General features: G+C 38.7%; 6 protein-coding genes across 8 annotated transcripts; 2 read left to right on the top strand and 4 right to left on the bottom strand.

Annotated features, from left to right (window-relative positions):
* Positions 1-488: 488 nt before the first annotated feature.
* purbb (purine-rich element binding protein Bb) lies at positions 489-2,537 on the bottom strand. The gene has a single exon (XM_020931970.2). The coding sequence runs from the start codon at positions 2,498-2,500 to the stop codon at positions 1,595-1,597; it is 906 nt and encodes a 301-aa protein (XP_020787629.1). The 5' UTR covers positions 2,501-2,537; the 3' UTR covers positions 489-1,594.
* Positions 2,538-5,286: 2,749 nt separating this feature from the next.
* Positions 5,287-7,639, bottom strand: ved (ventrally expressed dharma/bozozok antagonist). 3 transcript variants are annotated; one of them, XM_055153920.1, is made up of 5 exons: positions 7,311-7,639; positions 6,347-6,520; positions 6,227-6,272; positions 6,013-6,143; positions 5,287-5,693 (listed from the first exon to the last, which is right to left on the bottom strand). In XM_055153920.1, the coding sequence occupies exons 1-5, from the start codon at positions 7,314-7,316 to the stop codon at positions 5,367-5,369; spliced, it is 684 nt and encodes a 227-aa protein (XP_055009895.1). In that variant the 5' UTR covers positions 7,317-7,639; the 3' UTR covers positions 5,287-5,366. The 3 variants fall into 3 exon arrangements, with proteins under 3 accessions (XP_055009895.1, XP_055009896.1, XP_055009897.1); XM_055153921.1 differs by having other exon boundaries at positions 6,347-6,549; positions 7,311-7,637; XM_055153922.1 differs by having other exon boundaries at positions 6,013-6,272; positions 6,347-6,450; positions 7,311-7,621.
* Positions 7,640-10,294: 2,655 nt separating this feature from the next.
* On the bottom strand, positions 10,295-12,965 carry polm (polymerase (DNA directed), mu). The gene is made up of 11 exons (XM_020931978.2): positions 12,564-12,965; positions 12,315-12,486; positions 12,097-12,213; positions 11,842-12,012; positions 11,713-11,784; positions 11,514-11,634; positions 11,308-11,440; positions 11,097-11,199; positions 10,688-11,020; positions 10,536-10,619; positions 10,295-10,461 (listed from the first exon to the last, which is right to left on the bottom strand). The coding sequence occupies exons 1-11, from the start codon at positions 12,734-12,736 to the stop codon at positions 10,375-10,377; spliced, it is 1,566 nt and encodes a 521-aa protein (XP_020787637.2). The 5' UTR covers positions 12,737-12,965; the 3' UTR covers positions 10,295-10,374.
* A 771-nt stretch (positions 12,966-13,736) lies between these two features.
* On the top strand, positions 13,737-17,417 carry gnsb (glucosamine (N-acetyl)-6-sulfatase (Sanfilippo disease IIID), b). The gene is made up of 13 exons (XM_020931965.2): positions 13,737-13,989; positions 14,293-14,352; positions 14,425-14,628; positions 14,739-14,804; positions 14,917-15,015; positions 15,385-15,552; positions 15,642-15,724; positions 15,789-15,907; positions 15,987-16,090; positions 16,163-16,264; positions 16,334-16,444; positions 16,553-16,663; positions 16,731-17,417. Exons 1-13 carry the CDS (start codon positions 13,837-13,839, stop codon positions 16,893-16,895), a joined length of 1,545 nt encoding a protein of 514 aa, XP_020787624.1. The 5' UTR covers positions 13,737-13,836; the 3' UTR covers positions 16,896-17,417.
* mrps24 (mitochondrial ribosomal protein S24) lies at positions 17,408-18,595 on the bottom strand. Its single transcript, XM_020931976.2, has 4 exons — positions 18,399-18,595; positions 18,083-18,145; positions 17,893-18,004; positions 17,408-17,781 (listed from the first exon to the last, which is right to left on the bottom strand). Exons 1-4 carry the CDS (start codon positions 18,429-18,431, stop codon positions 17,498-17,500), a joined length of 492 nt encoding a protein of 163 aa, XP_020787635.1. The 5' UTR covers positions 18,432-18,595; the 3' UTR covers positions 17,408-17,497.
* A 30-nt stretch (positions 18,596-18,625) lies between these two features.
* On the top strand, positions 18,626-22,201 carry nudcd3 (NudC domain containing 3). The gene is made up of 6 exons (XM_020931975.2): positions 18,626-19,203; positions 19,409-19,710; positions 20,734-20,863; positions 20,940-21,083; positions 21,171-21,362; positions 21,443-22,201. Exons 1-6 carry the CDS (start codon positions 19,006-19,008, stop codon positions 21,551-21,553), a joined length of 1,077 nt encoding a protein of 358 aa, XP_020787634.1. The 5' UTR covers positions 18,626-19,005; the 3' UTR covers positions 21,554-22,201.
* The last annotated feature ends 89 nt before the right edge of the window (positions 22,202-22,290 follow it).

Here is a 22,290-nt window from a genome sequence, read left to right as displayed (position 1 = left end):
TTTGTGCTAATGAAATAAATACTGAAAGCCATTTGAATTTGTTTTTGAAAAGAAAAAATCCTCAGTTAACATGCCTTGTGTATAACTTCAAAATCTTGTAGAGTATTAAATATTAATGCCAAATATATTTATTGTACTCATGTTCATACAATGTTTTAGTGGTGTGGTATAGCAGACTTCTGCAGCCCAAGCTCATGTGTCATGTGTGAACATAACTCAGCACAATCACTCTGTTGTACCCACTGCCATGAGCTCCTAATGGCACAGCTGACTCCTTAACCTGGAATGTGCATCTGCAGAGGCCTCCCACATTAAAATAGCCCACATGCCCCGTCAGCACACGCTCACTGCGAACACATGGGTGACCGGCAGCTGCTAACTCCCAATGTGCTGAACTGTGTGTGAAGGGTCTCAAAGAAACCACACTGTTAGGGAGAAAGATCCAGCAAGAAGAAAGTCTTGCTACAAACTCGAACTGGAGTCACAAATATGTTTTAAGAAATTATTCTTATTTATTTTTTTTTCATCTTGAAGTTCTTTTACACAATACATTTTCTTATAAGTATTTCAAAATATCTTTTCGGTAATATCTTTAATATAAGTAGATTTTCATTTCAATATAGAGTTCTCTTTTGAAAAAAGGAAAAACAAACAAAAAACAAAACAAAACATGAGTTTCTTTGTTTCTTGCTGGGGTCTGCACAATGTGCAGATAAGAGTGGCCGTCTGCATTGACCACAACAGGGTGCTGAATGGGAATGGAACTCAGTATTGGACCCCTAAGTGTCATGTGGGACAGCACTAACGTATACACAGTCCCATCGCTCTGGGACTGTGAACCTGTGAAACACACCAGGTAACACACTGCTCCTACAGATTATGCAGCATGTTCAAGATTTCCCAAATATTGCTCAGATTTTTATATTTAATATTAAACCCTGCTGATTCCTATAACAGCTTTGACTGCTTAAGTCAAATCTTAAATTTTGTCCCCAAGCCCCTTTATTTGGGCTTACAGATAATCTCCTCTACAACTTCACCCAAAATTTTGGGTAATCTGCTGCAAAAACCAATGTCCTGACAGCTGCCCATCTGCTGACATGCCAATGCAAACGCCCAGCCAAAAACAAAGGCTTTCCTTACATTCCTCTTATAGGTACAATTAACTGACTTGCAAGTCCCCACATATTATTATCCTCTGAAGAGAGATGAACCAAACAGAAATACAATTTATGCCAATTCTCTATTAGAAAACATAACATAAAGACAGCCTCTTTAATGTGTAAAACTAGGTTGTAAATAGGAAAGTATACTTTTTTCTTATAAACTTGCTGGTTTTAGTGGGTTCTCTCTCCTCTTAATAATATAAAGTATAAGTCACTCTGTTTTCAGCCAAAAATTAAAAATTAAATCCACGTTTTCACTTCCAAATTCACACAACCAACCCAACCTGAACCTACACACGTCAGGATATACATCAAAATCCATGTACAACATATTTTTTTTCTGTCAAGATACTTTAGTAGGCTAATACAGCACGATCGTCATGCACATTATCTGTATCTTCTTTACCACATCTGTCAACTTTCACTGGTCAGTCGTCGTCCACATCGTCCGCCTCAGACTCGTCTCTTCTCTCGTACATTTTATCCCTTTGCCTCTCCTGGATCTCCTTCATCTCCTCGGCGTACCGGCTGAACGCGCCCCCAAATTTGCTCCATGCCTTAAACGGGATGGTGATAGAGTTCCTGTAGCTCGGCTTCACCTCACTCACTCGCAGGAACACCCCATATTTGTTGGCGCCGACGTCGAAAAAGAAGCGCTTAGAGTCAACCATGATGGATGTGCCCTCGGGTAGCTCCCCGTATGCTCCTGCAGCAGTGCCAGAGGTCAGCTCTTCGTCGTCCCCGCCATAATCATCTATGAGTTTAGCTAGGGCGTCCCTAAACTCTATGAGCCCCTGGGCCGGAAGCGCGATGGTCTGTCCGGAAAGCATACCGCCCACAGGGCCCCCAACTCCAAAGCCTGGCCCACGATTCACGGTCTGCCGGATGCGCAGGAACCTCCCTCGCTGGTTCTCCTTCAGGTCCAGGTAGTACTTGCGATTTTCACGTACGAGAAACTCACTCTTAAGCGCTCGCCTCGGTCCGCCGTCTTCACCCACACTGGCTTGAGCTATCTGCTCCGGACTGCTAGGTCCAAGCTGTGCGTAATGCTCGATGAAATCCCCGAGATAGTCCCGAAACTCGGCTGCAACTGACAGCGACAGAGTCAGGCGACTTTTGGAGCCCCCGGCCCCAACCTCGGCGATTTTTATAAACCTGCCTTTGCTGTTTTGCTTAACATCCAGGTAAAAGCGTTTGTTTTGGATGTCAAGTCGCTTGGACGCCAGCTCCTGGGTTTCCTGGTCCCTCTGAAAGTGTTGGAAGCCTCCACCTCCGCCACTACTCCCACCGCGCTCACTCCCGCTGTCTCCATCCGCCATCTTCGACTCCACCATCGGCTTCTGCCCCGCTCCTGCGTAGCTGCTTTCTGCGCGACACTGCCCTCAGCGCGCTCCTTTCACGCATGTCGAAGAGGCGCCTGGGGAAGAAATTTGATAGGCCTGTCTGCCTGTCAATAATCAGGGTTCCCACGGTTAAAACTTTTTGATTGGCTTCTGAATAGGGAAAACTCCGCCCATTTTGCTGTCAACTACAGTTTTCACCAGCAGGGCGGCATCATGAGCCGGCATCGGCATCTACACATGGAATCCATACATCTCCATGATGCATGTAAAGAACTGCGCTTTTTACCCTGACCTGCCAACAGATGGCGTCATTGGCACACACGTACAGTAGGCTAAATCGTATGGGCAGCAGGATAACAGGAGCAATTAACAAACTTGGCGGTGGACGGTAACTTTAAATACACACGTTACTCAGTCGTACTTTTTTAAAGCTGATTGTTGTATCTGTTAAGTGAATCACCTATAATTCAAGCCATGTAGCCTAATTGTAATTATTGCTACATTCAAAATGGCTGAATAGCCAACATAGCCAACATTACCTTTTTTAATTATTATTATTATTATTATTATTATTATTATTATTATTATTATTATTATTTTATTTATTTATCAATGCTGGCAATACAAGATACACTGTGTCAACAGTGCAAATTTATGACTCAGTATGTACTTTAAAAACAAACAAACAATAACAATAAAATAAATAAAATAAAACAACAATAAAACAATAAAATAAATACACACAATAAAATAAATACACACAATACAATGTTAATACAACAAAGTACAATGCAAGAGGTCTTATGCATCTGACTGCATAAAATAATTTATTATAATGACTTGTTTAGATTTAATGTGATGTAAGGATCTCTTAAATTGGAAAAAATCATGATGAGATATATTGAACAAGGGTTTTATATTTGAGAATGTGCATTTATGAATAAATTGTTTGGCTAGTAATAAACAAGAATTATAGAACAGCTCCTTTTTGTTGTCTTGCAAAATTACTACATATTTTATATCTTTATAAGTTACATTAGGTAAATCTGTATCATATTCCACCATCCACATTTGGAATGAGTCCCAAAACGTTCTAATATGGCTACAATGAAAGAACAAATGTTCAACAGTTTCTATTTCACTGTTACAAAATGCGCAGTTATTGGTCCCTATATAAAACGTTTTTTCAAGAATTCATTACAGAGGTAAATATTAAAAATTTTGAAGTGAGTTTCTTTGGCTTTAGGGGAGATTGGAAATGAGAGATAATTTGTTCTAATTTTTAAAATGATATTAACTGGAAAGTCTTTAAGTATACAAATTCTTTTTAATGGGAGAGGACACAATTTGGTAGTAATAAAGTTTCTTATTATTTTATTTGAGCAGTTTTTGTCTTTAAATTCAAATTCATCTATGGTGAGTAAAGGGAATTTTGGTGTAATTTTATCATACCTCAACATGCCACTAACTAGATTTAACAATTGTAATGGGATAGCTTTGATGATTGTATTATATTGCCATTTTGAGCGTTGTAAATCATATTTCTTCATGAGATTTTCATGGTTCATAAGGTTCCCATTAGAATCTGTTAAATGTGAAATGGACCAAATCCCCTTTCTCACCCAGTCCTCATAATAAATAGATTTTCTTTTGGAAAGAATACATCTGTTGTTCCAGATAGGTACATTATGTGGAGTGAAATTGTGTGTGTATGCCATTTCCCAATTTAAAAGGACCTGTTGGTGGAATGTTGATAATTTGAGTGGTAATTTAATGGTAGAGAAGTCACAGATGAGCAGATACTCAATGCCACCACAGTCTAAGAAAATTTTGGCAGGGATATGAAACCAGAACTTGTCTATATTATTTATAAAGTTTTGCAACCATTTTAAATTTAGCATTCCATTTATAGGTTCAAAATCAATTACATTTAGACCACCATCACTTTTTGAGATTGCAATTTACAAGTTAATTCTGTAACTGTTTAAATAGACCTATATGAATTCAAGACCAATGTTGTAAGGCCCATTTGATTTGCCCAAGGATGTAAAAATAAATACATAAATAAATAAACAAACAAACTATACATTCAGTTCAATTTATTTGCTTGTAGGATGCAAGACACATGGTGTTTTTGAAGTGCGCTAACTTCCAGAAAATCACAGTGAAGCACCTAGACTAAATATTAATGATCTTGTCAAAATAAATGAACTGATAAACAAATAATTTGTTTCAAAACAAGCATATCTGTTAGACTTGAGTGGAAATGCATTAACATTTTTAATGATAATTTTTGAATTTATATAGTGCCTTTCAAGACAACCGAACTGCTTTACAGTGCATCATTCATTCACTCTATACTGGCAGTAAATTATAACCACAGCTGCCCTAGGACAGATTGACAGATGCCAGACTGCCAATCTGCGTCACCATCGACACTCCTCCACATCACTTTCATCCTAGGCAATGCGGGTGAAGTATCTTACTCTAACCTGAGGACACATCAATGTTTTTTGCTACCGTCGCCTCACTGCAGCACCTGATTTTACTGGTCTCTCAACCAGACTTCCTTAACTTCTGAAATTTGATGAGGTGTTGACAATCATTGACATTCCACCAAATTAATTAGAAAATAGATAGAAAATTATGAACAAAGTGCACATTAGAAATTGCAATGATAATTTTATTTAAGCAATATAGTGGCTGAAAAAAATATCAAATAATTCAATTTTAAATAGACCAAAACTATACATTTGATACATATGGAGTGGCCTGGAACCACATTCTTATCATCTTATTATTAAACTTAAACAGTCTTTACCCTGCTAGGATATATGCATTATATATGTAAATATAGTCAGTAGTATGGGGAGTATGAGGGGTATGACCCCATAACTGGTGCCGCAGAAGAGGGAAGCATGACTGACGGCAGGCTGCTGTACTGGTACATCCCGGCATTGAGAGCAGGAGTGTACTGTAGACCCTGTGGCTGGACATAGGGGCCAACAGTGAGAGAACTGTCCTGTCCAGCTGAATGAAATCTTGGATAAGGAGATGCTCTGTAGGACTGCAGCTCAGGATAATGCATGAAATGAGGTGCCACATTTGCCTGGCAAGCATGAGCCAGGGCATCCTGCACTGTCCTCTTCAGCTTCATTCTCCTGTTCTGGAACCAGTTGCGAATCTGGACATAGCAATGTATTATTAGCAAAAGAAGTTAGATATAGGCAATACTGACACCGTGTATATTTTTAAAACTAATTTTTGCTTGCACATATACATTTATATAAGTATAAGTATGCCTTATTTGACACCAGTCTTTTGCAATTTTTTGCTACTAATTTAGAATTTATTACTGCCATTTATATATTTTTTTGTTTTTGTTATTATAATATGTAATATAATATGTGAGCTACTGTGTCCAAGTAATTTTCCTTGTGGATCAATAAAGTTAGTCTAAATCTAAGTTTAAGTCTATGTATACTCTTAATCTTCATCTTTACCTGTTTGTCGGAGAGGTTGAGCTTCTTGCAGAGCTCAGCCTTGTTTTGTGTTCCTAGGTATGCATTCCTCTTGAATGCCTGCTCTAAACTATTGATTTGCTCTGCTGTGAAGGCTGTACGAGGTCGCCTTCCTGATGGAGGAGAAGGTGGAATGGTGGAGGTTGCATTTTCAGGCGATGTTGGGGAATGTGAATGTCCCTCTTCACTCTCATACCCAGAAGTCTCCTCTTCAGCCCCACTGCTGAACTCTGCTCCATTTTCTAAAGAAAGAGGTACTCTTAGATTACACACAACAACAGACTGAACTCACACAATTCTTCATTAGGAAACTTACCCGAAGCACTGTGGGAGGTTTGATGCTGAGGACTGGGTAACATAAAGGGACTGCAATGTTCAAGATCAGAGCTGCTTTCCTGTTCTCCCTTTTCTGCTCTCTGTCTGCAGTAGAATCCAGGCAGGCTTTCTGAGTTTGTTCCACAAGTAGTGGGTTCATTGGCCAGTCGGGGACCTGATACAGACTCTGTACTGGTTGACTGGCTGCTTTGGGCCATCCATTCAATAGAAAAAATTCCCTTCATGTTTATAAACCCAGTTGAGAAAAGGTAATGTCCCAAGTCCAAACAATGGTGAGGCATAAGCTTCTAGTGAGTTATGAGAGCTGGTCAGTATTTATAGGGGAGGGCCCTCCTCATGTCAGAGCCCCTCAGCCTGAGATCAAAGCTTGCATCCTCCCATTGCTCCCACCCTCCGTTTTCACAACTAGAGTAATTAAGATCGTCTCATTCAGTCTCTATGAGGCTGTTACACCGTGGCTCCAGTGAGTCTGGGAGACCCCCTTTAGTCCTGTCCTCTTTTCCTGCTTTCTAGAGACACACCTTGATCCCGCTGTCTGCCTCCCCAATCACATCCACTTGAAAAACTGTGTTTGTTTAATAGGCCCTCCATCTAATTTTTATGATTCAGGTGACCCATGTAACAGCCCCATGTGATTGCCTTTGTCACTGCATTTATCACTAAACAGATATTGCTCAGTTTTGATTAGACTCATTTTCAGCTTTCACAGCATTCATGCACTAGGTCAATGAGGTTGAATGACACTCAAAGGATGAGCGTCCTTGCATAACATGTGGCAGGCCTAGGCCCATGAACAGCAAAGGTCCTGTATTAAAGGGCTGTTCAGATCTCGGCAGGCTATTCCCATAACACGCAAACCCAACCCAAAGGCGCTCAAATTAGTGTTTGGGCTTAAATCATGTTGAAGTGTAGCTGCATTTGTCACATTTGAGCAGATATCTTACCCTCATGGCTTGTAGACGCCTACAGTCAGCGGCAGCGACTTTCAAATCGGGCGCCTTTACTCACGAGACGACGTAAAGAGGTTTTCTGTCTCGTGTTGGTCGTATTGCTATCAAAGCGCAGAAAGGCTTTGAAGTGCCTCTGTCCCTAATGAGCTATTAGCACCCGCCCGTGTTGCCCGCCGTGCGCACAGACAGACGAGCGTCTGCAGCCGTGCAGTTCACCGAGTGCCCTCATTATCTTATCAATGACGACGTTTCACCAGTGATCTGATTAATTCTGTAAGCCTAGAATATGACCACTGGTTCAATGCAACATTTGCACACAAAACAGAGCTATCGTTTGCCGCTCCTGAGACGAAGCTTTGTGCAACAGTAGTTATTTCACACTCATCTCCCTAAAACAAATCAGCCTAATCCCATAATCCGCCATTAGGATCACTGTTCAAGAACTGAGGCGCCCTAAAAGGACCGACTGGTACAAGTCCAGTAGCCATATTCGTTTAGGGTACTTAGAACACTAACTTCTAAGTTATTTTTTGGTCAAGATTTAGGATTGTTAATGTAAGACAAATTATATGATGATGAACCGCCCTTTACAATTAGCCTACAAAAGAAAGGTTCAGCAGACATGAAGCTTTATAAATGATAATGGTAGGTAGGCTACTCTTTTATTGCAATCAACCAATCAGGGAATTTGCTGTTGGCCTGTTTACAATTGGAATTGAAGTATAAACTTAAAAAGAAGTATTTCCTATTTCCTTTTTGGTATTATAAAGTACAAATTGACTCTGGTATGGGAGTGTTTTCAAAAATCAAATCTGTTTTTGTGCAATAAAATAATATCTCATCTACTCACATCCACCCAATGCTATTTTTATGGACAATATCTGTAGATCACTTTTTGCCAATAGAGTTATCCTTAGGTGGAGGCTATCTATCCCCTTTCTATATTGAGTCAAATGTAGGTACACCAGTCTTCAATCTTTCTGTCCATTCTATTAAGGTCAACACGCAGAGTATTATATTAAGGCCTTTAATGTAAAAAATTAATTTAAAAAAGCTTGAAAGATTGAAAAGGAGTTTGAAAAATCTTTACCAGAATACACTTACTCAAAATTAGTATTCAGAATACGTATTCTCTGTACTTGTATTCAGTTATTTCCCCATCACTTGTGATACTTCTTCTCTCAGAGACACTTCACTCACTAAAACAGTATCACTCAAGGCTCAGGTAGACAGAGGAGAAACAAAGAAAATACCCACACAGTTTATGCAACTGCCTCCTGAATACAATCATGGTTGTGTCATTGTTATCAATTGTGACACTAACAATAATATTCATTATATTATTGTACAATACAGTTAATACAGCTGGGGTCACAGACTAGTGCACTCTTTAGGCCATGGGTCCTACCTCAGATTATTTGAGAGGGATAATAATCCAAACATAATTCCTCTTCATTCAATGTTTGGTTTGGTGACCCAGTAGAAAGGACTTTGGGTAAGTATTATGGGTCAATATCTGTTGACACTTTACTTGTTGTTTATACATCTCCATCAGATGAAAGTAACTGAGCAAATACAAACACTACGGTATCACAATAAACTGCTATGCTCATCCTCCAATGCCGTCAGAGCAGTCCGAGGCTGTTACTGTCTGTGGCCCTCTGTCTCCTGCTGAGTGGTTGTACTCAGAGCCTTTCATGTCTAATGGGCCTGTTTGCTACTCTGTTATGGAAACAAACACATCTCTGCCCCTCAAGCTGCACCAGGGAGAAGTAACCAGTCGTGGGGAGACAGGCAGACATGCCAGGACACAAGACTAGAGTTACTTTCCCCTCCTTTTATTCTCGAAAACAGTCTGACATTTGAACTCGAGTTTGAAACTTTGTCACACAAGTGCTGTCAAAATATTCTACATCATTTGCTGGTTGAATGTGCAGGAACTTAATGAAATTAATGTGGCTTTGAGTTTTTAACTTAACAGTACCTGAATGGGAACTCTAATGAAGGTGCAGGTGACACCCAATAATCATTGAACTAAATAGCAGCAGTCTCCAGTGGTTGCCCGCCCTGTCTGTAACACAGTCAGTTAAGGCCTCTTCCCCTCTGCTATTGATCCCTATCAACCTCATCAAAGGCACCCTGGGCTTTGATGGGGCCAGTGGGACTGGTCCTGGCGGAGCAGACGCCCCTCAACACATGGGCAAGAGGGAAAATGCCTCTGAAAAACTTACATGGGGAATATTGATATTTGGGATGAAGGCATTCGTGAGGATTCACACCCAACGGTCTGGACTGCTCAGACACTTCTGGTGACCAGTACCTTTTAAGCAATAGACTCAAAGTTAAATGTCTTTCCTGCTTATGGAATTAAATGATTGAGGCTGGATGTTACAGATGTATTACTATGTGATTTTAAACATGCATGATTATTTTAAAAGGAAATTGAATATGAGCAAAATGCAAACAGTTTTACAATATAAATTTATTCTCTGCATAACACATTTATACATAACAGATAACGGATAAAAATGAGTTTGCTACATCTTTGAGTAACATACTTTCTTAAACTGTGCATGATCAGTTTGCAAGGTTTGCATGTGAGAGGAGTCAGAGGTGTGAGTGCTGATGCTGCCTTTGATGTTACACTAGTATTTAGAACTTAATAAGGCTGTTAGTGAGAGGTGTGGAAGTGTCTCTGAGTCGGCACTCCCGGAGTCCCACACACACGTGAAGTGTCTCAGCTCTTACTGCAGCAAAGTAGACTCAAAATGTCTGCATGAGATACAATTGCTGCAGCTACAGAAAAAAATGGAGCACAGATGTTTTCGTGGTTAAACGTCCTCATCACGAGTAAGTGGCACACTTACGCATGCATGGGAATTACCTTTGCTTTTACATTTGAGTTTCCCAAATTTATCCCTTGCAATATTTAAGTATTTAAAATCCAGTGTAACAACATACAACCCCAGTCGTACCAATTTAATGTTATATCTTAATTTTATTCAGTAATTTTAATTTGGCAATATGTGCATTATTAATTACAGAAATAGTGACAAATTCAAGCATTTCTTTCTTTTGGTGGGATAAACTCCAGACCAAGGTGAGCAAATATTTCCTCTTCTGATGTAGCCCTGAGATATTTACACTGTTTGAAAGAAAGCAAATCCAATCAAACACAACACATTAACAACATAACAGAACTATAAGCAGACACTGTACCTGTTTACTGTCATAGAGAGCGTGGCTACTTAGAGACATGGACTTTACTTGACCTGCCCATCGGCGCAATTCTCTCTCAAACAACTTTTAAAAAATGCAATATAACCTTTCTGTTTAAAAAAAACAACAACAACTGTGTAAAGTTACCTTACCTTAGACCCCGTCCAACCTAAAACAGCAAAGGCAAATTGACTTATGGGGGACACCACTAAATCCACTCTAACAGCCCTCCACGTTCTATTGGGCCTCATTTGTGAATTTGAGAAACTGTTTGCTTGGAAATGTTGCAGATGTTCAATGATCGCTGGTTCTCGGTCGCTACTCTGTGTTCCTGGATGTAAACGTATTGAATGCATCTCCTTTTTCTCCAGCTTAAAAATTGATAAACACCTTTCAAATCGGTCTATATTTGAAGGTGGTTGTGCAGGGCCTTCCTCATTCTCCAGGTATGAGTTTCTAGTTGTTTTCTGGTACAACAACAAACCCTAAAAATACAACTGCTTTAAAAAAAACCTTACACTTACATACACAGATATATGTTTGTTTTTATTTTTGTTTTACCTGTGCTGTTAACCAGGAGACCACTTTAGCCATAAGTCCAACTTCTTTTCCCTCATCTGGATGAGTTATCAAGAAGTCAACGTCATGTCCTGATATCTTCCCTCTAGAGACAGTCAAGATGATTTCATTACTGTAAATTGATTTGTGTTCATTCTTTATGCTTTTGTTATCAGTTTAACAAGCATTCAGTGTATATAATGTGCCATTTAACCTCCTAAATCCGCCAGTCAGGGTGATTTCAGACCCTGGTAACACATCATGTACTGCCTTCTTCACAATGTCACCAATGATCTCTGCCTCAGCCTTTGTGACTGGCTGGTTGAGGTCATAATAGTGTTCCAGACCTAATTAAAACATGACCCAGATTTACATAAACAGGTAATAGAATACTATTTATGAAATAAATAAAAGAAGGACCTGCTTGTTGGGCACGATTAAGGTCATGTCCTGAATTTTCCAACTGTGTGAGGTTTTGAATTCCCTCCCTAAACCATCGGTCAGCAGTCTTTGCCCCAACTCCAAAAATACCAGTTAAAAGCTTAAGTAAAATATAAAATGTTATTAAGATTACATGGTAATGGTCGAGGGTGGCAAGCATGTTTGTCAGCTGTCTTACCTTCAGAGCTTTGAAACGCTCTGAATTTATAGTTGATTCCACTTCACTTGATACGCCATTTTCAATAATGTCCTATAACAAAAAAGATTAAAATATTAGCAAAAACAGTCTCCAAGTTGCTATACCCACCTTGATGACCCTCTGAGAGTGCTGTCCCAGACAGGGCAGCCCTTGGAGTTGTGTCATGGATGTAACTTTTACAGGAAGTGCCTTTAAAACTGCAGCAGCTCGTTGGAATGCAACAGCTCTGCCATCCTCATTATTGAGTTCTGCATTTTCTGCCAAAAGTGACAAAGCATCCTAAAACAAAGAAACTATTGACATTATTAACAATAGGCATGATAAATTAACAGTAATGTAAAGTAATGACTGAATGAAACGGACAGTGAAGTTCGTGTTATGGTTCTCCAAAGAGGTTCGCCTCTGACAGGCATAGCTTGGCACTGAAAACTCCACTGGCACTGAAAACTCCACTGACTCTTCTTGAAATTTCTGCCCCTCCTAAAACATAAAGCAGTAATATCCAATACTTTATTTGAAAAAATAAATAAAATAAAACAAAAAAACTATTCTAATAGCATAATTTGTGTGTTTTACAGCACCTGTAATTTATGCTTGTCCAGTATCTCAACAGGGCAGCCTAGGCGCATGCTCTCAGTGTACCAGCATATGTCCAGAAGTTTTACAGTCACATTGCCTTTCTGCTGCAAGTCCAGCCACGTCCTCGCCTCATCCCCAGAGTTGTTTTCAGATATGACATGAGTAACATTGTCACTGTGGACACAAAAAGTGGCTATAGGTTGTAAGAAGCAAAGAAGTAGAAAGATCAAAAAGCTTGTAAGGCCATTTACCTAAAATCATCTTCTACTCGAAAACCATTTTTCCGGCCTAGTTGCGAAAGAAAGGCTCTCCGACTTGCTCCCATTTTTCGTTCTAATAAATATATAACTACATGTGGAAATTTGACTGTAGTCTCCCTGCCAGATACAGCACCACAGACTTTCCTTCGCTTCAGAGGCACCATAATTAGTTTCTAACGAATAATAAAAACTTGGCATTTAAAAGTTAAAGTTAAAAGCATTTCAATTGATGCACCGTGTTAAGCAGATCGTATCCATCATGCCACCTTCACTCCTCCCTTGAGAAATCAGTGTCTCACCAAACATTTCCGACTGGAAACACGCTCTAGTGTAGATCACAGTAGTATGCTTTGCAATCAGAGAATGATAATAATGATAATAACCCCATCATAAATTTTAGGGGTAAAAACTATTGATAGTATTATATTGTTACATTCCGCATGGCATCTACTGTGCTGACTTGAAAACCATCCATTTAAAGTTGAATTTGAAGTATACTGCCATGAACACAGACACCACGGTCACAAGAGGGAGACATTTCACTGGCAGATACTCGTGAGTCTCACACCCAAAGTAAAATTTACGAAAGAGCATTGTACGAAAGTACGAAAGAGCATTGTAGTCAGTGAAAAAAAAAAAAATCTGGAGGGGGGAGGGGAGGGGGGATTATCTCGTAATTACGAGATAGTATCTCGTAATCCCCCCCTGTCCTCCCCCCTCCAGTATTTTTTTTTCACTGACTACAATGCTCTTTCGTAATGCTCTTTCGTACAAAATAACATTAGTAAGAGCGTTATTTTACAATTATATTCAACAATAATAAATAATAATGAGCAAACATAATAAACAATAACCATTGGAGGGTCATTCCTCCCACAGATTTAGCCTTATATTCAAATCTGCCTCTAATTAAAAGTTATATGATATTATGCTGCTGATGTTATATATTATTATATTTTATTATAATATTATTTTATATTAATTTAGTCATTTCTACTTATTTATTTTACTTGACATTTTATCTATTGCTTAATGTACAGTATGAAAGTGTTCTGGTCTCCCCTCAGCTCCCTCAGCTGACTGCGCTTCTCTTCCTCTTTGCATTTCTAAAAACAGTCATATGACTTGCAGCACGCACTTCCTTAAACTTTGTACTCGCCACCCCTCCCACAGCACTGCACATTTGTCCTGTTGTTGAGAGGAAACGAAAGCTGCCTGAGCCCCAACAGACCCGTCTGGAGACTGGGCACTGGCGTGGAGCCCGATGGCAGCGATAGGGGCTCTGCTGAGGGGAAGACATGTCGTTGTCTGTTTGGTTCTGGTCACATCGCTGCTCACCTGCTGCGTCAGGTGCGACAAACCCAGTAACGTCGTACTCATTTTAGCCGATGATCAGGATGTCACGCTCGGTGGAATGGTGAGCACGAAAAAAATGTGTCCATCTAAATGGGCTATACCTTTTGCTGTCAACATAATCTTTATCTACATTCTAAAACTGTGTAGTCTGGTGGTGTCAGCCGCAATCATCATATCACTCCGTGGAGCTATGAAGTAGATATTACTATTATCCACCACCTACACCAAACTTAATTATTTTGATCTATTTTACTTTTATTAGCCCTATAATATATCTAATTTAGGCCAACATATGGCCTAAATGAGATAAATACATCAGAACAGATGTATTGTTTTAATCACAGACTACCCTGTTCTTCCACAGAACCCTATGAGCCAAACAAAAACTCTAATTGGAGAAGCTGGAGCAACATTTATCAATTCTGTGAGTGCTCCCGTTTTAAGTTGTACCTTTCAGTAGGTATATTGGTTGTGCTTCATTATATGTCTTTGCCAGTTTACAGTGACACCACTGTGCTGTCCCAGTCGTAGCAGTATATTGACCGGGCAGTACCCTCACAACCACGCGGTGAGGAATAATTCTCTGTCTGGAAACTGCTCCAGTGTGCTCTGGCAAAAAGGCCCAGAGTCTATGACTTTCCCCTTCTACCTCAACAAACAGAAGTACCAGACCTTCTTTGCTGGAAAGTACCTCAACCAGGTTTTTAGCAGCTATTACATTATAACAATGAAACACTAATGTGTAATTGTTTTATACTAATATAGCCAGTGTTTGAATGTACAGTATTGTATAGTGTCCTTATTTCACAGTATGGACGAAAAGAAGTGGGAGATGTTGCCCATGTTCCTCCTGGTTGGGATCAGTGGCATGCATTGGTGAATCATTCATATTTTCATCTTAAAAATAAATATGATATAATAATGTCTCCTTTTCACATTATGCTGATGATTATCCCAGTATTGTGACATACTCTTTGCATCACTTTAGGTTGGAAACTCCCAGTATTACAACTACACTCTGTCTGTCAACGGCAAAGAAGAAATTCATGGTGACAGCTATGAAAAGGACTATCTCACTGATCTCATTGTAAGTTCGTCAGAATTCATCTCAAACAAATTTCATGGTCTGAAGTTTTAAAGGCCAAATTATGTAAGTTTTTATGGAGAAAATAAAACTGTTCTTAGTAAATGGCTGAATCAGCTGCTGAGTCTTATAAAGGACTAGTTAGAGTTTTATTTTGGCCTGACATAATGTTCTTCCAAATAAAGTTTTATGCGAAATATACTGCTTAAACAGTCATTTGAGTAAAAAAAAATTAAACTAAACTAAGCAAGTGAATAATTAAGGATGTCTAATTTTTTATGCATTTGACATATGCAGTGTATCAAGCATAAGTATAAAACATATAACATATTTAAGATTCTGCAATTACATACTTTGTTATTCTCTTGACAGACAAACCGATCGTTGAGCTTTCTAGACAATAGGAGTCCTCAACACCCATTTTTCTTGATGCTGTCCCCCCCTGCGCCCCATTCTCCCTGGACAGCAGCTCCACAACACCAGAATAAGTTTGTCGATATCAAAGCACCTCGGGATGGCAGTTTTGACAAACTAGGAAAAGTAAAAAAATTTAAAACACATTTTGAGCTTAGTTAATTATGCTGTGTTGTACATGAATCTGAATAGCCCATTGATCATGTATGTTTCAGGATAAGCATTGGCTTCTGCGTCAGGCCAGCAACCCAATGTCAAATAGTTCACTCAACTACTTGGATAATGCATATAGGAAGAGGTATGGTATGGATGAAGGAGCTAAATGTAGGTTTTACTTTCAATGCCAAATAAATTTCTTGCAGGTGGCAGACATTATTATCTGTGGATGACATGGTGGCTGCAATAGTAAAAAAACTGAAGGATATACAAGAGCTGAACAACACATACATTTTCTACACATCAGACAATGGTTATCACACAGGTTTGGCCAAAAAAAAATGTGATGACAATGAGGTTTATACAGTACGTTTCAGATAAACAACCTTTATTTTCTGCTCCAGGTCAGTTCTCACTACCGATCGACAAAAGACAGCTGTATGAGTTTGACATTAGGATTCCACTTCTAGTTCGAGGTCCAGGCATCAAACCAAACATTACAGTGAAGGTCACAAGAATACATAAACTCCAGCAATTTTTATTAAATGTTAATGATAACATTTTATTTTTGATGGTTTAGGCTCCTGTATTGAACATTGATCTGGCACCCACTATACTGGACATCTCAGGAGTGAACCTGTCAGCTGTCAATGTGGATGGTCAATCATTCCTCTCCCAAATGGTTGTCCTTTTGTAGTTCTGAATGTTTTTGAAAGTGTTTTACAATACCTGATAAATGTCTTTGCCCCAGGCGCCATCATTGCGTAATGGGACAACTCGGCCATTTTTCCTTGTGGAATATACAGGAGAGGGGCATCCAATTTCAGATCCAGCTTGTCCCAAACTGGGACCTGGACTGTCAGTAAGTGGTTTTCACAAAATCAGCATAGTCCAATGATTAGAGAGGTACACTTCCCTTCAGCAGACATCACCCCTAAAAAAAAAACCCTGAATCCTGTTTACTTTCCAGCAATGTTTTCCCAACTGTGTATGTGAGGATGCCTACAACAATACATATGCCTGTGTACGGTCCCTCAGTTCAGACCAGGATCTCCAATACTGTGAATTTGCAGACAGTGAAGTAGGTACAACTAGATCTTTATGTAACTTTATGAAAAATCATTTATTAAAGTATTTCTTCTTTCTAGTCATTTGTAGAGGTGTACAACCTAACATCGGATCCTAACCAACTGGAAAATATTTTCAAGAAAATGGACCCAACTGTTCTCCAGACCATGAATCAGCGACTGATTAAGCTTCAATCATGTGTAAGCAATGGCTGCAGAGACTATGAAAACATGAAATTAATATGAGGTAGGACCAACCACAGCTGTCAATTTACAGACTTCTGATACGCTTTTATACATCTGAGCAATGCCCATTTTTTGGGCCTTATTCCTTTGTTTTTAGTTTGGGTATAATATTGTCAAAATCTTACACATTCAGTTGTTTTAAACTAAAAGAAAAAAAAAATAACAAAAAACGCACAACTATACATATGTACGAAGATATGCAGAGAATTGCTGTCAACAGAAAACACTGATTCATGACTTTCTAAAATTATTGTTCTTTTACTAGAGAAAAACAGATGTATTTTCTTGAATGGATGTGTTGATTTTAATATTTTAATGCACTAGATTTTAGATATTTTTACTTTTTTGCTTGTCTCAAGACTACCAATGTGATCATAAAATTATTTTTCAACTGTGAGTTTATATAAAGGGAAGTGTTCACTTTAAGTGCCTTGTATTTGCACTGACAAGGTCCACGTGCCTTAAATGTGAATGTATTTGCACTGTGATTAAAATGATTAAATAAATTAGACTTTATATGAATTACTGAAAACTTTTACTTACACACCTGAAATTCATCCAGATTTCATGAAAAAAAATCTGACAATCAACAATGCCTAAGTCTATATGTATTTATACACAGGTCTATCCTGCAGAGTCTGAATTTCTAATTTAACAGGACATTTGTAAAAGTGTGACAGCAGTGACTCTGAATAGCCAATCAAAAAGTAAAACTTCTGTGGAGGTAATTTCTGTAACATTAAAGCACACACTATAAGCACATTTCCACGCCTTTTGATCACAATCTCATTGGCAAGGCAACCATGAAATGTGCCAAACATAAAGCGCCTTATAAAAATATCTTCAATTGTACGGTCTGCAGCTCCACCCTCTCCTTTCAGGTTACCTACAATTAAACAACACATTGATGTACTTACTATAAAGGTATTTCTAATAGTTTACTAATAACATAAATCTGCTTGCACTATATTTTAAAGATGAACGTGAAAGAACTTACCAGTGTGCTGTGAAAGCCAACCTTTCCTATGGCCGATTTGATGAGGAGGGTTAGCTTGTTCATAAGTTAGAGGTTTGTCTCCTTTGCCAACACGAATACGAGCCGCTCTATTCTGAAAGAAAAAATAAGCCATGAGAACACTGCAGATGAGATGTTGCTGTAGCTGCTGATGGGTGATGAATTATGTTACCTTGAAGCACACAGCACTGACGTGGAGGCTTCGGTTTCCGTAGCAGAACCTGGTTGATAAACACTGAAAAAATAAAGTTACTATCATTCAAAACACAGTGAATCTGGGAGTATAACAGGCTCTGCTGTGAATGCTGCCTCAAGTTTCAATTAGCGAAAAATGTTAGGACGATAAGCGAAATTTTGGTAACTTAAAATAAGTCAAATTACAAAGGGTGGCTTATGTTCAGGATCACATAACAGATGGCTTATTTGATGATCATGAATAGGACATACAGAGTAACAAACTACATATCCTTAAATATGTATATTCTTACCAGCAACCTAGCGCTGCTCAAGGACGCCGCCATGATTATTTCCAAACCGATAGTTGTAGTTCTCGTATTAGTAAATGATTATTACATTATTGGGCACCATGCCCATTTTACAGCAAACAAACGCATGTAAATAATAAAGCTTTACATAAATGCCTGTATGTATAAACGAAGTGAAACAGGGAACTATTTGCAAAAATGTCTTTAAACGGGAACTATGTTTTAATTTTCATTTTCTGTCGGACATATGTGCAGTTGTGCAGCCCGGAACCATTTCAAATTAAAACAAATAATGGGCAAATATTGTTTTGAAAGTGTGCTACTGTGGTTTTATCTCAACCTATATAAATGAGTCTAACTAAACATATTAAAGATAAGTTGTTTTGAGGGTGCTTAATGTTTGATCCAGTGATCTTATTTTCTGGTAGAATGTAAATATTTTTAATTTGAATTGGCGTCACCGGAGGTACTTTTGTTCTGGAAGGAGCTTGGTTTGGTCTCTAATCTTTATCAACAACTGCCCGTATTATTGGTAAAGCATAATTTTTTTACTCTCTTATACAGCATTTCTTCAGCAGCTTCTCAAAGCTGATAAAGGTCTTAACCGGGGATGGCATCGTCGTTGGAAATGACAGAAATGTACGATAACGCCCTGTTGGGCATACTGCAGCATGTTGGAAATATACAGGACTTTCTGCAGGTCTACTTTGGCTTTTTATATCGCAAAACAGACTTTTATCGGCTTATGTCAAGTTCGAACGATAAAATGGGATTTCCTCCCGGTGTTGCTGAGAAAATGGTGCTAAAGGTAGTGTTTTTTTTTTCTTTCTTTCTGCAAGCCAATATTATTTATGAGAGAATTCTGTTTTAAACCCTAACTGATTAAGTTTGCTTTATTTATTTATTTATTTATTTTGTTTACTGCAAAATTAGCTTTTTAAATTCAGAACTAAGTGATCAACACTGCCTACTTTTACATATACTTTAAGTATAATACTATGTGTTTTTTCCAGACATTTAAGTTGTTTGAGAAAGTGGCAGAGCGGGACAGGGAGAGACAGCTGAGTGAGCTTCAGAGAAGAGAGGAGGGCAGAACTGTTCCTCCTGCTGTCCAGGAGCTGGAAGTCTCCTCAGATCCCCCAAAACAATCAGCACATCCAAGAACAGAAGAGGCACATATAGACACAACTTCAAAAGAGGAGGTTGGTCATTCTCCAGCACCCACTGCTCCAGTGCAGGATGCTCAGCCCTTTAATAGTCCTGCAGAGCAGTCAGCTGAAGGAGACCAAGCAGCTGCTGCTGATCCGTCAAATGAGTATGTACCTATGAATGATGTTGTCCAGATGCATTTTTAACCCTATCCATTAACAATTAACTAAATTTAAAAATTTACTAATGTGTTACTGCAAGATTTTGCTATAATAATAGGGTTAGGCGGTATCCAAATTTTGGTGCCGTTAATCCAGGATTTTATCGGGTTATACGGTATTACCATATTACCAAAATGTTTTAGTACGACTTGGGTAAACTATGAAGCCGCACTACTGTACGGTCTATTCGTATGACCTGCAGACTCTCTGAGAAGTTAAACACGAACTTTCTCCAATGCAACACACAGAACAGACTCACTGTCAGCTGCAACATCCTCTGTCACAGAAAAAACATATATTCCACTGAAAAAAACATATAATATATATATTCCACTGCGTTGTGTCCTTTAGTCCAATAGAAGCTGAACCGCATCAGCAGCACAAGAAGCGAGCTGTTTTTATCAGCGCTTACAGTTCATGGAAATTAGCCACACGGTTTTAAGTTTTGTTTCTGTAAAACGTAAAGAAATGTGCACCTGAAGCCAAAATGCTGCCAAATTGGAGAAGTACTATTATTTTTGGGGGCGACCAACTCGCTTGCAGCCGGACTTGCTGTCTTGTCTTGGTCTCCCTTATGAGCTGTCACGTGACAGAGGAACGAAACTAATCGAACGTCAGCTCCCAAAGAAACATTATTGATACTATTAGTTTTAAATCGTGATGCATTAAATTGAAGATACAACCACACATTCATTTATGCTGAGCAAACAAATTTAGATATCAATAAATTGTAATATTATATTCGGTCTTTATGCGCTGCAGATATTTTAAAATAATGGTAAAGAAACTGATACTGTTGCAATTTTTTGATACTGCGGTATACCGTAATACCATATTACAGCCCAACCCTAATAATAAATATTAGAGAAAATTAATCACATACTGTATCATCTATGTGGAGTAAACAAGTGCATTTGACATTTGATTTTTATAACATGTCATGTAATATAATATGTTGCCATCATCAGGACTCAGAAATACCAGTCAGACCCAGACAGTTACAATGGGGCAGTAAGAGAAAACTACAGCTGGTCCCAGGATGCCACTGATGTGGAGGTTCGTGTGTTTGTGCCAAAGACAATTGTGAAGGGCAGACAGGTAAAACAAGTTACTTTTGTGTGCCCTTAGTTTACACTGAATATACCAAATTGTTTATTATCCTTCTGAATCCCAGGTGTCAGTAAACCTGCAGAGTGGCAGTGTGTCTGTGAGTGTAAAGGATGGAGCTGAGCAGAAAACATTGATGGAAGGAGAGTTCACCCACAAAATCAACACTGAAAACTCTCTGTGGAGCTTGGAGCCTGGAAAATGTGTGGTTGTAAGTGAAGACATATACTCCCTTTAATATGTTAAGTGATTTTAAATTCAACCATAGCATTGTAACATGCTTCCAATTTTTCTGCAGCTATCACTTAATAAAACGTCTGACATTTGGTGGTGGAATGCAGTGCTGAAAGGAGAAAAGGAAATAGACATCAATGAGATTAATCGTGAGCGATCTATGGCAACGGTTGATGAAGAGGAGCATGCTGTTTTGGACCGACTCACATTTGATTACCATCAGAAACTTCAAGGCAAACCACAGAGTCATGAACTGGTGAAGAAAACCTTTCTTGTTTGTTGATACTCCTGGAGAGATGTAACATGTGGTATAAAAATTATTCTTTGTTTTTACAGAAAGTTCATGAGATGCTAAAGAAAGGTTGGGATGCCGAAGGATCACCATTCAAAGGCCAGGAGTTTGACCCCTCCATGTTTGACATCCCCTCTAGTGCAGTGCAGTTTTGAGGCACACCCTGATTACAAGCCAAATATGAACTGTAATGTACTAAACCTTAACACACATTTGAACAGTGTGAAACTGACTCCTTCTTTGGCAATAAGAAGCATTGGTAGTAATTTATTATTTCAGCAGTGCCTGTATGCTAAAGAATTGTAATGTTACGAAGTGAAATTTGACCACCTCAATGTTGCTGCAACATGCTGATACTTAAGTCTTTCTTTATCCATATCCTCTTTTAGAATCTAAGTGTTTATTAACACTGTTGTACAAAAGTGCAGAAAACCCTATTTATTTTTCTACTATATAACTGGAAATGTGCTTCTGTAAATCTACTAGCCATATACAGTTTGTGTTTAGGTTATCTGGAAATACTGCACTGTACAACTGCGTAATTTACAACGCACTTCATTTGCATTCTAAAATATGATTATAATGATAGAAAGCAAGACAGTGGATGCTCAAAACATCTGGTCCTGAAAAATCAACACAGAAAATCTTCAGTGCTTGTTTGTTTTATTGCTTGTGTTTAAATTGTTATAAAAACTATTGAGCTGTGATTGAGTTATGAGGTATGTGATCTACACGGCAAATGGAATAAATTGGTAGATTATGTGTCAATGGAGGTGTAATAAAATGTATGAAATAGTTTGGTACCCAGTGCTCTTGATGAGTAACAGCTTGAATGCTTAAGGCAAGACATGGCATTTCAACGTTAACTAAAAACGAATTCTCGCCACCATAG

Source organism: Boleophthalmus pectinirostris, unplaced genomic scaffold (assembly GCF_026225935.1).
Source record: "Boleophthalmus pectinirostris isolate CB_2022bp ecotype Guang Dong unplaced genomic scaffold, ASM2622593v1 HiC_scaffold_18, whole genome shotgun sequence".
NCBI classification, from domain to species: Eukaryota; Metazoa; Chordata; class Actinopteri; order Gobiiformes; family Gobiidae; genus Boleophthalmus; species Boleophthalmus pectinirostris.
Note: the sequence above shows the minus strand (reverse complement) of the source record. Positions and strands in the feature narration are given on the sequence as shown.